At 36.7% G+C, this 15318-nt stretch overlaps 1 protein-coding gene across 11 annotated transcripts in view; it reads right to left on the minus strand.

The window, feature by feature from the left end:
* Positions 1-15318, minus strand: part of SNX14 (sorting nexin 14) — a 114193-nt gene that overhangs the window by 70692 nt on the left and 28183 nt on the right. For all 11 annotated transcript variants that reach the window (XM_072642741.1, XM_072642737.1, XM_072642740.1 and 8 more), the window contains one exon: positions 12105-12189. In XM_072642741.1, coding sequence (XP_072498842.1) covers positions 12105-12189 — 85 coding nt within the window. The remainder of the gene's footprint in view (positions 1-12104; positions 12190-15318) is intronic.

The following is a 15318-nucleotide window of genomic DNA, read 5'->3' on the forward strand; positions in this document are numbered from 1 at the left end:
ACATGACAAAACAGGAAAATGATAAATGTTGGAAAAGATGTGGGCAAGTTGGAACATTAATTCATTGTTAGTGGAGCTGTGAGCTGATTCAACCATTCTGGAGAGCAATATAGAACCATGCCCAAAAGGCTACAAAAATGTGTATACCCTTTGACCCAGCAATACCACTTCTAGGGCTGTATCCCAAAGAGATTATAAAAATTGGAAAAGGACTCACATGTACAAAAATATTTCTAGGAGCTCTTTTTGTGGTGGCCAAGAACTGGAAATCAAGGGGATGCCTGAACAAGTTGTAGTATATGAATATAATGGAATGCTACTGTACTATAAGAAGGGATGAAGAGAATAACTTCAGAAAAACCTGAAAAGGCTTCTATGAACCGATGCCGAGTGAAGTGAGAGAAGTCAGGAGAACATATACACAGTAATAGCCACAGTATTCAAGGACTGTTTTTGATAGACTTAGCCCTTCACAGAAATGCAAGGATCTAAAACATTTCCAAGGACTCATGATGCAAAATGTCATCAACATTCAGAGAAAGAACTATGGAGTCAGAATACAGAATGAAGCAAACTATTTCCTCATTTGTTATGTTTTGCTTTCTTCATGGTTTCTTTCCCCCATTCGTTTTAATTCTTCTATGCAACATGACTAACGTGAAAATATGTTTAACAGGAATGTATGTATATAGAACCCATATAAGATTGCATGCTGTCTTGAGGAAGAAGGCAGTAGAGAGAAAATCTGGAACTGATGGAAATGATTGTTGAAAATTGAAAACAAATAATAAATTTGAGGAAACTTATTTGAGGAAATTAAATTTGGGGAAAAACAAAAAGAAAATCCTGTTTCCATTTTTACAGAGCTGGGCAACTATGGATATGATACACTAAAATTACTGTCAGTCTGAGTTGATATGTTCATTATTTTTGCTAAACAGCTTTTTTTTCTTTTTTGTTACAAAAAATGGTGGATGGGGAGGAAAGAGAGATTTTTAAATGAAGGTGATATAGAAACAAAAAATGTCAACAAAATTTGTTTAAAACAATATCTAAAATGAATCAACAAAGGTTTTAAAACAGCTACTTTAATGTACAGGCAATTAATTGCATACCATCTAAAACACAATAAAAATTCTAATATTTTCCAAGAAGGAAACTAAATTATTGACTTTCAAAATCTAAAGATGACTACAAAAGTATATGAAACAAGAGTTTCCAAAAAACAAATGCAAGTTAATAATAGCTTTGTGAAAAAAAGTTCTTTGAACCATTAATATGAAGGAAAGGGTAAATTAAAACAACATTGGGTGTCTCTGATAAAGGTCTCATTTCTAAAACAGATAGAGAACTGAGTCAAGAATATGTCTTTCCCCAATTGATAAATGATCAAAGAATATGAAAAGGAAGTTTTCAGATGTAGAAATTAAAGCTATCTATAGTTATATGAAAAAATGCTCTAAATCACTATTGATTAGAGAAATGCAAAACAAAATCACTCTGAGGTACCACATCACACCTCTCAGACTCGCTATTTTTATTATGGCAAGGACATATTTATAAGTATAAACCATAATGCTTTATGGTTTAAAACTCCTTCCTCAAAACAGTGTTGGAAGTGAATAGTGGAAAAATTATCATCTTCATTTTATGAATGAGAAAACAGACCTAGTCACTCAGTGTCAGCGCTTGAACTTATCCACGGATACTTTGTACTTTTGCCATTTGACAAAACAGGAAAATGATAAATACTGACACTAATGCATTGCTGGTGGAGTTGTAATCTAATCATTCTGAAGAGAAATTCGGAACTATGCCCAAATGGGCTATAAAACTGTGTATAAAATTTTGAGCCAGCAATACCACTTCTAGGTTTGTATCCCAAAGAGATCACACAAATGGGAAATGGACCCACATATACAAAGTATATTTATAGCATCTCTTTTTGTGGTGACAAAGAATTAGAAATTGAAGGGATGCCCATCGGTCAGGGAATGGCTGAACAAGTTGTGGTTTATGAATATAATAGAATGCTACTGTGCTATAAGAAATGAAGAGTAGGCAGACTTCAAAAAACCTGGAAAAATTTAAATGAACTGATGCTGAGTGAAGTGAACAGAACCAGAACCAGAACCACAGTAACAGCCAGAGTGTGCAATGACTAACACTTATAGACTTATCTCTTCTTAGCACTGCAAGGACTGAAGACAATTCCAAAGGATTCATGATGGGAAATGCTGTCCACATTCAGAAAAAGAACCATGGAGTCAATGCAGATTGAAGCATATTATTTGCTCTTTTTCTTCTTTCTTTTCTTTCTTTTTTTCTTTTTCTTTTTTCATTTGTTTCTTCTATCTCGTGATTTCTCCCCTTGGTTCTAACTCTCCTTTACAACATAACTAATGTGAAAATGGGTTCAATATGAAAATATACATAGAGCCTATATCAAATATGTGCCATCTTGGGGTGGGGAAAGGGGAAAGATGGGGAAAAAATTTGATACTTAAAAATCTTATGGAAGTGAATGTTGAAAACTAAAAATAAAGAAATTTTTTAAAAATGGGGGTTTTGCTTCACATCCAGCAAATTTTCAAAAGATGAAAACTGTCAATATTGGAATGACTATGGAAGTTAAGCACACTAAAACACTACTGGTGAAGTTATGAATTGGTTCAAACTTTCTGGAAAACAATTTCAAATTATGTAAAGAAATTTACTAAGTTGTTGGTAACATCTAATGTCGCTGATCCAATCACTAGGCAAATATCCCAAGGAGGCAAAGATGGAAAGAAAAATCATCTGTATGAAAATACTGATAGCAGCACTTTTTGTGGTCACTAAAAAATAGGAAAAAAAAAGTGGATGCCCCATCTGGAGAATAAACTGGTTTATGAATGCAATGGGATAGTACTGTGCTATTCACAAATTTCACAAAATTGTGAAATTCAAAGAAATATGAAAACACTTGCATAAACCAATGCAGAGCAGCTGAGGTAAGCTGGTTTTCTTTAACTATTTTTGCTTGCTACAAAGAAAGGTACAGTGGTGGGATGAGGATGGGAAGGAAAGTATATTGGCAAAATAGAAAAGGCACAAAATACGTTAAACATTAACAAAACTTTTCAAAAAGATGATTGCACGAAATTTTTAGTTGAAGTGATGAGCTTAAAAATCCTCATCTAAATTTTGTGCTAACAAAAAGGTACAAGTTCAGAGAATAACTCCACACAAAGATAAAAGGTAAATCTGGATAAATAATAGTTATGGTTGATTCATCATCATTTAAATGGCAAAGTACAAAGTATCTGTGGATAAGTTCAAGCTCTGACACTGAGTGACTAGGTCTGTTTTCTCATCCATAAAATGAAGATGATAATTTTTCCACTATGTTTTGAGGAGAGTTTTATAAGCCATAAGGCATTACAGTTTATACTTATAAATGTATCCTTACCATAATAAAAATAGAACCTCCATAATTCAATGAAATTTTAATTCATACATTCCATTAACCATAGGCTAAGAAACAATATTATGAAATTTAATTGATAAGAGTTATCAGAAGAATCCAAAATGTCATTTTCTGGTGATTTTGGATTTTGAATTCCACATTCACAATCAGAGTGGGAACAGTTAAATAATCAGTAAATTAAAAATTGATCAAAATGGAAATTGTAGTCAAACCATTCTATCCGTATAAATAGCACTATCAAGATTTTTGACACTATATTTCTGAGTTTCTGCTAAGCATACCACTGGGTATTAGGCTCCCCCTACTCTCCCAGCTCCCAATTCTTCTGGCCTTTCATCTTGGAGCTCTTCTTCTCATACTTTAACATCAGACACTTCATCTTTGACCATGTTCTCAAGTGCCCCCAGTGACACAACAGGTCAAAAGGAGTGTGTGTGTGTGCATGCGTGCACATATGTGTGTATGTACACACATACACACAGATAGAAGTACACGCATATATACAGAGAGAGAGAAAGAAAAAGAGAGATAGAAAGATACATCTCCCCATCAAGATCATTTCTATTGTCAGCTACAGCCCCTGGAACACAGCTACCATACAGTCTTCTCCACCCCAACACTTAGCCTCATACTTAGAGATCCCTTGAGTAACTTGGCCTGCAAATTTAAAAAATCTAAGTTTTCATGGCCTGCACCAAAAATCTATCTCAAGCACCTTTGGAAGAAGTATAACTTAGAAATCCCCATCACCATAAACTGTTCCACCCTCAGATTCCTGAAGTTTGAGATACCTCTCTCTGACCATTTCATCTCTTTCTATGCCTCACTCCACACTAACTCATTCTTCCTTCATCAGAGAATCTGAGAAATGGAAGGGACTCTAGTGACCATCTAGTTCAACTTGTACCCAATATAAAAGAAATTTCTACTACAAACATACCCAACAAATGGTCATCCAGGCTTTGTTCTAAGGAAAAGGAACCTAGAACCTGTTGGGGTAGCGCATTCCATCCTTGGACTGCATTGTCAGGAAGCTCTTCCTGACACTAAGTCTAACTGTCCCTCACTGCCTCTGATTCTGCTAAGGCCAAAGAAAACAAACCTAATCTCTCCTCCTTGTGAGAGACCTTCAACTTCTTGAAGATAGTTATCATATCTCCTACTAAGTCTTCTACTAAGTTAAACATCCAGTTTCTCATATTCTCATTCTACCTATCCTGCCCCAAACTCTCTACTGACTTCCAGTCTCACATCTCCAAGTGCCTTTCAGATATACTGAACTGGATGACCAGCAGACATCTTCAACTCAATATTTGAAACAGAACTCATTATCTTTCCACCAAACCTTCCCCCCACTTCTACCTTCCCTATTACTGTAGAAGGCAACTCTATCCCCCCAATCCCTCATGCTCACAAAATTAGGAGTCATCCTCAACTACTCACTATCTCCCCCCTCCCCACCCAATTCCAAACTGCTGCCAAGGCCTGTTGATTTCACCTTTGTAAGATCTCTCAAACATGCTCCCCTCTCTCCTCTGACAATTCTACCATACCAGTGCAAGCCCTCACCACCTCATACCTGGACTCCTGCAACAGCCTTCTGGAAGCACTAACTGCCTCAAGTCTCTCCCCACTCCAATCTATCCTCTGTTCAGCCACTGAAGAGACTTTCCTAAAGTACAGGCCCAATCATGTTACTGCCATACTCAACAGATTCTAGTGGGTGACTCCAGGTTTGAATATAAAATTCTTTGTTTGGCATTCAAATCTCTTCATAACCTAGCCACTTCCTACCTTTCCAGTCTTTTCCCACTTTACTCCCTAACACGTACTTTTTGATCCAGAGACACTGGCCTCCTAAATGTTCCACAAGCAAGACTCATCTCTCAGCTCTAAACATTTTATCTGGCTGTCCCCAAAGCCTAGAATACTCTCCCTTCAACACTATTCCTACTGTCCTCCCTGATCTCTTTGAAGTCCCAACTAAAATCTTATCTTTTACTGGAAACCCCCTTAATTCTAGTGCCTTGGCTCTTTTAGTTATTCCCTATTTATCGTATATACAGTTTTGAATAGATTTGTTGGCATGCTGTGTCTCCCATTAGATTGAAGTTCACTGAAGGTCAGCACTTTCTTTTGCATTTTTTTGTATCCCCACCACTTAGCACAGTGGCTGGTACATGAATAGACACTTATTAAAGTTTTGGTGAATGTGTCATCATAAGCTGCAATCCTCCTACCCAACAGTATTTTCTCAGGCTATAACTCTTCCTCCAACTTAACTTTTTACCCTTCATATTCTCGACTCTACCATGAACCAATTCACCTTCACACTGAATCTCTATCTTCAGACCTTCATTCAATTGAAACTGCTCTCTCCAAAGTTACCAAAGATCTTTAAATTGCTAAATCTAATGGCCTTATCTTAATCCCCATCCTTTACTGCCATGCAATCTTCAATAGTATCCATCAAATACTGTTCTGGATACTCTTGGCTTTCTAAGTTTTCATGACAGTGCTCTCTCTTGGTTTTCCTTGTACCAATCTGGCCACTCCTTCTCAGCCTCCTTTACTAATTCTTCATCCAGATCAAACCCACTAATCAAGGATGTCTCTTAAGGCTTTTCCTCCCAGATTACATCAACCCTGGAATTCGCACTTTCTCACAACCCCTCTTCCCCAGGGATAATCCTCCCTCTGACTGGAGATCCTCTATTTAAGTAGGGCATCCAAAGCAGTCATCTTTTCATCTCCCTCTTGGCTGCAATCCTCTGGACTTCACCATACCCCCTAGGAACCTCATCTGCCTACGAGGTCACATCAACCCTAGAACTCACCCCTCATCTGTACCCCTCAATCCTCCCTCCTTCTATTGTTGTCTTGCCCCATTAGATCATGAGTCCCTTTGAGAGCAAGAACTATCTTTTGCCTTCCTCTGTATACTCAAGCACTTAGCATAGTGCCTAGTGGCACAGAGCAGGTGCTTAATAAATGTTTATCAACTAACTTGGCCCTCTTATCTTCTCTCCTCTCTCTATATAATCTTGGTTATTGATTTAATCCCATGGATTCAGTTATCTCCATGCAGATGACTGTCAGGTCAACTGACTTCCAGTCTCATATTACTGTGTCTTAGATAACTTAAACTGGATGTTTCACAGATATTTTAAACTCAACATGACCAAACTAGAACTCAAAATCTCTTCCTTCAAACCTTCCTTTCCTCCAAAGTTGTATATGCTGTTGTCAATGATGTCACCATCTTCCCATTAACCCCCCTTGACTGCTCACTCCCTCTGACTTCAAATGTCCAATCTACTGTCGATTTTAATTGTTTTGACTGTAACAACACTGCTTGAATATGTCCCTTTTCTCTATTCACACAATCACCACCCTGACATAAGCCCTTATCACCTCTTGCCTTGACAATTCCAATAGCTTTCCTATAGATTTTCCTGCATCAAGTCTCTTCATACTTCAATATTTCCTCCATTCAGCTGGTAAAGTGATTTTCCTAAAGCACAAATCTGATCATATTAACTACCCCTATTTACAATAATTTATTCTTTATTACCTTTAGGACCAAACATAAAATTGTCTCTTTGGCTTTTACAGACGTTCACAACCTGACCTATTCTTACCTTTCTAATCTTACATCTTATTCCCCTCCATGTACTTGACAAGCCCACAACAGTGGCCTCATGTTGTTCTTCACATATAATACTCCAGCTCCAGATTCTATGCCCTTTCCCTGATTGTCTCCTATGCCAGAAATGCCCTGCCCCCTCACCTCTACCTCCTGGCTTCCTTCAAGATTTAGTTCAAATTGTACCTTTTACAGGAAGCCTTCCCTAGTCTCTTCCCCTCCTGCTCTGATTGCTAGTACCTTCCCTCTAAGATTACATTTCATTTACACCATATATATTTAGTATGTACAATTTTTTGCAAGTTATCTTGCCCATTATAATCTAAATTCCTTGAATGTGCAGATCCTAATTTTGCCTAATTCACATGCAAACAGAACTGGATGAAGTCATAGAATCAAACTGAGTACACTATCAATTTATGTTATTGAATCTCAAGTGGTCCTATATTGCAGGAATGAAATATTTTTATTCCTCCCTAAACAATTACTCTATCTCACCCCCCACAGAAGCTGTTCCAAATTTTTTCTTTCTTCCTCGCCTCGTACTTTCATGAGAAAACAGGCTGTTTTCTGTGAGCTCCTTCATCTCAAAATCTCTTTTCATTACCTCTTACTTTCTCTTCCTTTCCCCCAGTCTCTGATAATGGGGTGGCCCTTTTCTTGCCACAGCAAACATCTACATTTATCTTCAATCCCTTCCATCTTCTCCAGCAGACTGACTCCAAATCATCACATCCTGTAATCTTCAATCTCTCCCTCTATTTATTAGTTCCTTCCCTATTACCCTCAAATAAGCCCAAGTCTCCCTCGCTCTTCTCTAGATCTTCAGACCTGAAGATTCAACAAAGGAGACCAAGGAGCAACCAGACAAGTAAAGAGAAAAACCAAGAAAGAAATGTGCCATGGAAACATAGAGAGGTGGAAAAATTAAGGAAAAGAGGATGACTGACAATGTTAAAGGCTGAAGAGAGATTAAGAAGGAAGTGATTGCTGATAACTTTGGAGAGAGTAGTTTCAGTTGAATGATGAAATCAGAAACCAGCCTCAGGAAATTTAAAAGAGAAGAAAGCAAATGGAAGCACCTATTGTGGACAAACTTCTCAAGGAATTTTCCAGCAAAAGGGAAGAAATGTAGAACAATAGCTAATGGGTTAACACAGACCCAGTCAGGGTGGTTTTGAGGATGGGGCAGACATGGGTGTGTCTGTGGGTAGTGAGGAAGAACAAAATGGGGGGAATTAAAGATAAGTGAGAAAATAGGGATGATTAGAAGGGCCAATCTGCTGGGAAAGATTCGATGTAATGGATCACTTGTTTGCCTTGGCAAGAAGACCACCTCCTCTTCATGTAAGACAGGAGTGAAAAGGATAGTAGTTGAAGGCAACTGAATGGTATGAGATGTGGAGGAGAGAAGAGGGGGCTATCAGTGAATGGCATCAATTTTTTCTTATCTTCACAGAAATATAAGTGTTGGAAAGATACAAAGAATACAAGAACTCACTCTAACAAAAAAAGGCAAAATAATGTATGATTTGACATAATGAAATAGGTACATACGTTCAAAATACATAAAACTCCTTATTGCAACTATGGAAACTACTTTGTTCAAAGAATCCTTCTATCATTAATAAGGCAAAAAAATTTAAGGAGATATACTCATTTATCACCCAGCTGTATACTATTTCTGGGACTTCTCTGATTTTTCTCTCCTATGCCTTATCAAGTTCATTATTGGGATAATCTCATCATCCTATAAGATCTATCTCCTCACTCCCCTTTGCCTCTCTAATTGAAGGGTGGAGCCATGAACTACAAACTTCCATTTATTGAGAGAGTTCCAATCAAACATCTCATTTCTCATCGGGTTGCACCACTTTAGGATTTTTCTGATTGACTTCTACACCAGGCTCTCACCTCTGCCCCTACCTCTGCTTTTCAGCTTCCATTTGGGCTTTGTCTTCCCTTATTAGATTGAAGACTCCTTGAGGGCAGGAACTGCTGTTCTTTCTTTAAATTGATATCCCTGGTACTTAGTACACTTCTTGGCACATAGTTTAATACAGGTTTACTGACTATACTCATGAGCCAAGTGTGTACGGTGATAGATGATGTCCAAGGCAATGTCCTTATGGAATAGACATTCCCTACAATAGTGAAGTTCTCCAGATGATGCTGGTTCCAAGTAACATTATGCCAAGTGCACCAGGTCCCAGAAAACTAGGGGCCCTCTTCGGTGAAATTAATGAACAATAAATGGAAGTTAACTCAGCAATCAACACAGGAAAAAAACATAGCCCAAGATCATAGATTTAACACTGGAAGGAACCTTAAAGGCCATCTACTCTAACTTTCTCACTTCACAAATGAGGCTTGCCCAACACACACTGTCAGAGCCCTGATTTGCACCCAGGTCCTCTGACCAACACTCTTCCCACCCTTCCTACATTCCCAGGAGGGTTCTGACATAAGTTGAAAGAAAAACCCACTGACTTTGTCCATCGGTATTTATATCTTCCATAGGTAATGCACATGAACAATGAATTGACCTAGAATTAAATAAGAGGGATGAACTGGATTTGAAAAATTGTGAAGCATTTTTGGATGATCCTAAGGTGCTCCCTACAACCAAATCACACATTTAATGATGACCTTCCAGTTACAGCTATGAATCATAGAATACCATATTGGATAGAACTATGAATGGCTATGAACAACAAACACCATAATAATTTCAAATGTCATAAAAAAGTAATAGAATGATGCATAGCAAATCAAGAGAAGGTTGAAATATATTAACAATTAAAGACATTACAATCATATATGGTCAGAAAAGGAAGTTGGCCTCTCATGTCAAAAGTGAAAGATAACAGGTGACTAGCCCAATTGTTGCTCTGAAACATAAAATGTTAAAATTGCTAAAGAAAGCCTTCTAATTGTCACGTACAGCCCAAACCTGACAATCATCCAAGGGAACAAATATTATGGAGAAAGGGCTCCCCACTAGTACCACCAATAGCCACCAACTGATCAAACACAGAACTGTGAGGTAAAAACAAAATGTGACATGTCAAAACATGACAGAGAGGTCAAATCATTGCTATTACACCTTAACAACTTACCCTCAGACTCTGATGAAAATATTCCAGGACCCAGAGTCCAACAGTTTTAGAAATTGTAGTATTCCCAGACCATCATGCCTATTTCAAGCTCAGCCCCCACAGCCATCATCAAAGAAGAAAATCCTTATAAAACAAGGACCTGACTTCTCTGCTGCCATCACTAATTGATAATCAATTGCAATCAAACCAAGAACCCTGGAAATAGGAGGGTCCCTCAGATAACAACTGTGGTACCAGCCCAGCCATCACAGAGGGGAATAACCCTTGCGGAGACAGAACTTTACAATAGCCTCTCCTCTGCAAGTGCAGAAGTCCCCAACTCCTCAGTAGCTAGAACTACTAAAGACTTGGAAAAATAAAGCTCACCAAAGTCCCTGGCACTTTCAAATGATTCAACAACAGCAACAGATAAGATGTTATCATTGGAAATGAACTGAAGAAGATGCATTACCATTAACTTTGCACTTCACTCTAAGGACTCCTGTGCCTTTCCTGACTTGAAGCTGAAACCTTCAGTTTCTACTATCTCCTCCTACTGGTATATTAGCTTTTCAAGAGATGCAAAAGTCTTGCTTTTTCTGCCTGTATCTACAACGCTTACCATAGAGCACAAAATAAGTGCATAATAAATGCATTTTCATTCAGTCCAACACTTTCAATGCAAGTTCAGCATGATGACAGAAGACAACACAGAATAAAAAGGTATTCACAATTGATAAGATCACAGAGTAATATAAGTAATTTTTTTTGTTTCACTGCCATTATTAAAAGGCATATCATATGCTCACTCACTGAAGGATAGCTAAGTGGCACAGGTGGATAAAGCTCCAGGCCTCATCTTCATGAGTTCAAATCCAGCCTCAGACACTTACTAGCTGTGTGACCCCTGGGCAAGTCACTTAACCCTATTTGCCTCCATTTCCTCATCTACAAAATGAGATAGAGAAAGAAATGGCAAACCACCTCAGTATCTTTGCCAAGAAAACCCTCAACGTGGTCATGATGTGTTGGACACAACTGAACAAAAAAAGACTGAACAATGAAATATTAGAAATTATAAATATGATAAAAACATAAAAGCATGGAAAGATTTATATGAACTGAAACAAAGTGAATTAAATCAAACTAGAAAAACAAAATACTGATTACAACAAGGTAAATGGAACATCAAAACAACTAAAACTGAATGCTACAAAATTATAATGATTAAGACAGGCCCCAAAGAAGGAGCACGAAAAGATACTCCTCACCCCATTCCCTTCTTTGAATAGGTAGGAACTCGAGGTGCATATGGGAACATTTTTCAATATGTTGCTTAAGTTTGCTTAACTTTTTTTCCCCTTTAAAATAATTTTTTGTGATGTTATTCTTTGAGTGATGGCTATCTAAGAAGGGCAAAATGGAGATATAGTGAGAAAATATATCTGACGCAAAAACAAAACATCAATACAAATTTATAAAAAATAAAAATGAAAGACTCATAGTATATAATTTGTTTAAATCTATACTTTGAAATATCTCACATCTGAAGAATTCATACCAAAAAAGATATAACTTTCCTTTATAATGTCAAATTCACTTGGATAAACAGCATGACAAAGTATATGGCAGAAGTCAATTTTGCAAAGAACCAAATTCATAATAAGTTTCATGATTTCAAAAAGTATTTTAGAATAAAATTAGGCCATGTGATTTTTTTTTTAACAGCCACACAGTTTGTAAGAAAGAGAAGGGAAATTTTTAAAAAGTCACCTCTATAGGAACTGTAAATATCATTCTGACTTATCAATAATTATATTTTAAATTTCAAGCAGAAAAGATAATTCTAAAAATAATGTTCAAATTGTATTAAGTAGGATGGGTTGGTTACCTTTCTGACTCGCTTTAGATATCATTTCTATGTGCTTCATTGCTGCTTTTAACATTTTCTTGGTTATAACTGCTGGGATATCCACCTAAAAAAGAAAGTTTAAATCAAAGTAAAATACTTCATAATTATGACTAAGATACTGAATGTAAGATACCTATAGCCAAGATATTAAATGCTGGATAAGTAACTGTAACTATTAAAAATAAGATAACTAATACACTAAGATTCTAAAAGTCAAATTGTACCTTTTAGATTTCTCTCAAAATAAGCATCTGAACAGCTGGAATTAAAGAATTACAGAGTTGCTAGGGACCCTGGAAATTACCTGGACCAATCGTAAATGAGGCACAAACTTCCCTTTCACAAATTTTCCTTACAAGTGCTTTGCACATAATAGCTATCTGGTAAATATTTAATAAATCTGTCCTAATGGTACAGACACTATTGAAGGACTGTAATGTCAGAAAACTTTAGTTTTTGGCAAGAGTAATTGTTTCCCCTTATAATGAGCCAAAATCAAGCCCACTGTCATTTCTATGCACTGATCCTACTTCTGCCCTCTGGGGTTTGAAGACAACAATCATCTCTCCTATAAACTTTTTCTTCTTCAGCCTACGGAACCCTAATTCCTTTACTTAATAAAAAATTTAACATTACATAAAAAGCACATTTCCATATATACTTTGGAAAAGGTGATCATGTATGAAACTGCTCTATTATGTAAAACTTGGTTTTCCATGCTAATATATGTGTTTATGATTGTTTCTGACCTTCTTTAAGATTTCTTCTCATTTTGGGAAGGCAGGAAGGGAACCCCACCCCTAATTCTCTTCTACCTCAATCATCCTCATGTATTGAAAAGGAAGAAAAACAGAACAGAACTCTTGTAACAAATAAGCACACAAGAAAAACAAATTCCCACAATGGTCATGTCAAAAAAATGTATGTCTGATTCTGCAGCTTTAGTCATCTCCTCTCTCTGGAGGTAGGTAGCATGTTTCATCATAGATCCTCTGGGACTGTGGTTGGTCGTAATATTGCTCAGTGTTTTTAATTCTTTCAAAAGTCTTTTTCTTCGCAATACTGTTACTGGCATATAAACTGTTCTGCTTTTGCTCACTTCATACTATATCAGTTCACATGAGTCTTTCCAGTTTTCTCTGAAACCATCCCTTATTTCATTTTTTATGACCCAAAATATCCCATTATATCCATATATAATAACATACATAGTCACTGCCCAATTCATCATGATTCCCCCAGTTGCCAGTTCTTTGCCAATACAAAAAGCACTACTATACTTTTGTATATATGGGTCTTTTCTCTCTTTTGTTCATTTCTCTGAGGTATAGCAGGGCTAGTAGTAGTTGCATCACTGAATCAAAAGACATGCATCAGTTTAGTGACTTTGGGAGCATAGCTCCAAATTGCTTTCCAGAATGGCTGAACAAATTCACAGCTCCACTATCGGAATTAATGTGTCTATTTTCCCATAACTCCTCCAATATCTGTTATTTTCACTTTCTGCCATCTTTGCCAAAATACTGGGTGTGAGGCAAAACCTCAAAGTTACTTTAGTTTTCATTTCCCTAGTTATTAGTAATTTGGAATATTTTTTTTTTCACATGGCTATGAAGAGCTTGGATTTCTTCCTTTGAAAAATGCCTGTTCAAAGTTGTGGTATATGAGTATAATGTAATACTCTTGTGCTATAAGAAATGATGAGCAGGTAGACTTCAGAAAAACCTGAAAAGATATACATGAACTGATGCTAGGTGAAGTGAGCAGAACCAGAACACTGTACACAGTAACAGTCACATGATGTGATGACTATCACAGACTGGGCTGTTCTCAGCAATGCAAGGATTTTAGATTAAGATCTAAGACAACTCCAAAAGACTCATGGCAGAAAATGCTCTCCACATCCAGAGAAAAAACTATAGAGTCTGAATGCAGACTGAAGCAGACTATTTGCTCTTTCTGTCGTTGTTGTTTTGTTTCTTCTTTTATGTGGTTCCTCCCAATGGTTCTAATTCTTCTTGACAACATGACTAATGGGAAAATATGTTTAATATGAATGCATATGTAGAGTCTATATCAGACTGCACGCTGTCTTGGGGAAGGAGAAAGAGGGAGACACAGAAAATTTAAAACTCAAAAGCTTATGTAAGTGAATGTTGAAAACTAAAAATAAATTCAAAAACAAACAAAAATGCCTGCTCAGATCCTTTAACCACTTATTTATATAGACAGGTACATGATGCAATGAAGACAGCACTGGACCTACAGTCAGTAAGATTTCAGTTCAAATTTAGCCTCAAAAACTTAACTTGCTGTGTGTGACCCTGGACAAATCTCTTCATTGGCTGCCTAAAGTTTCCTCATCTGTAAAATGAGGATAATAACAACTCTCCCAGAGCTGCTATGAGGATAAAATGAGGTAACACTTGAAAAGTGCTTTATAAACCTTAAGGTGCTATCTTTAGCTATCCACTGGAAAATGGAATTTTCTAATATTTTAATCAGTTCTTTACACCTTGGAAATGAAACCTTTAAAGGAGAACTTCCACCTAAAATTACTTCCTTTGCCACTTTTTCCATCATTTTCACTGAGATTCTTGAACATCTGTCTTTCCAGATCAATTTCATTATCATTTTTTCCAGCTCAAAAAAATAATCCTTTGAAGTTTGACTGCTATGGCACAGAATAGGCACAGCAAGGCAATACTATCATTTTATTATATTGGCTCAGCCTACCCATGAGCAACTAATATTCCTCAAAATACTCTAATTAGATCTATCTTTACATCTATAAGTTTTGTGGTCAATTCATATACTTCCTGCATGAGTCTTGGTAGGAAGACTCTCATTTTGTGGTTATTATGAATGAAATTTCTCTAACCCTTCCAGTTGGATTTTTTTGGGTATCATATAGAAATGCTGATGATTTATGTGAACTGATTTCATATACTGCAACTTGACTGAAGTTATTGTTTAATTTTTAGTTGACTCTCTAAGGCTGTCCAAGTAAATCACCTGCATCCAAGTAAATCATCTGCAAAATGCAAGTATTTTATTTCTTCTTCACCTATGCTTATTCCCTCAATTTCTTTTTTCCTGTCCTATTGCTATGGCTAGTATTTCTGGCATTTCATCAATTAATAGTTGTCTTAACATTACTATTATTAATATTAGTAATAGCTAGTATTTATAT

The sequence above is a fragment of the Notamacropus eugenii genome, chromosome 2 (genome assembly GCF_028372415.1).
Source record: "Notamacropus eugenii isolate mMacEug1 chromosome 2, mMacEug1.pri_v2, whole genome shotgun sequence".
NCBI lineage: Eukaryota > Metazoa > Chordata > Mammalia > Diprotodontia > Macropodidae > Notamacropus > Notamacropus eugenii.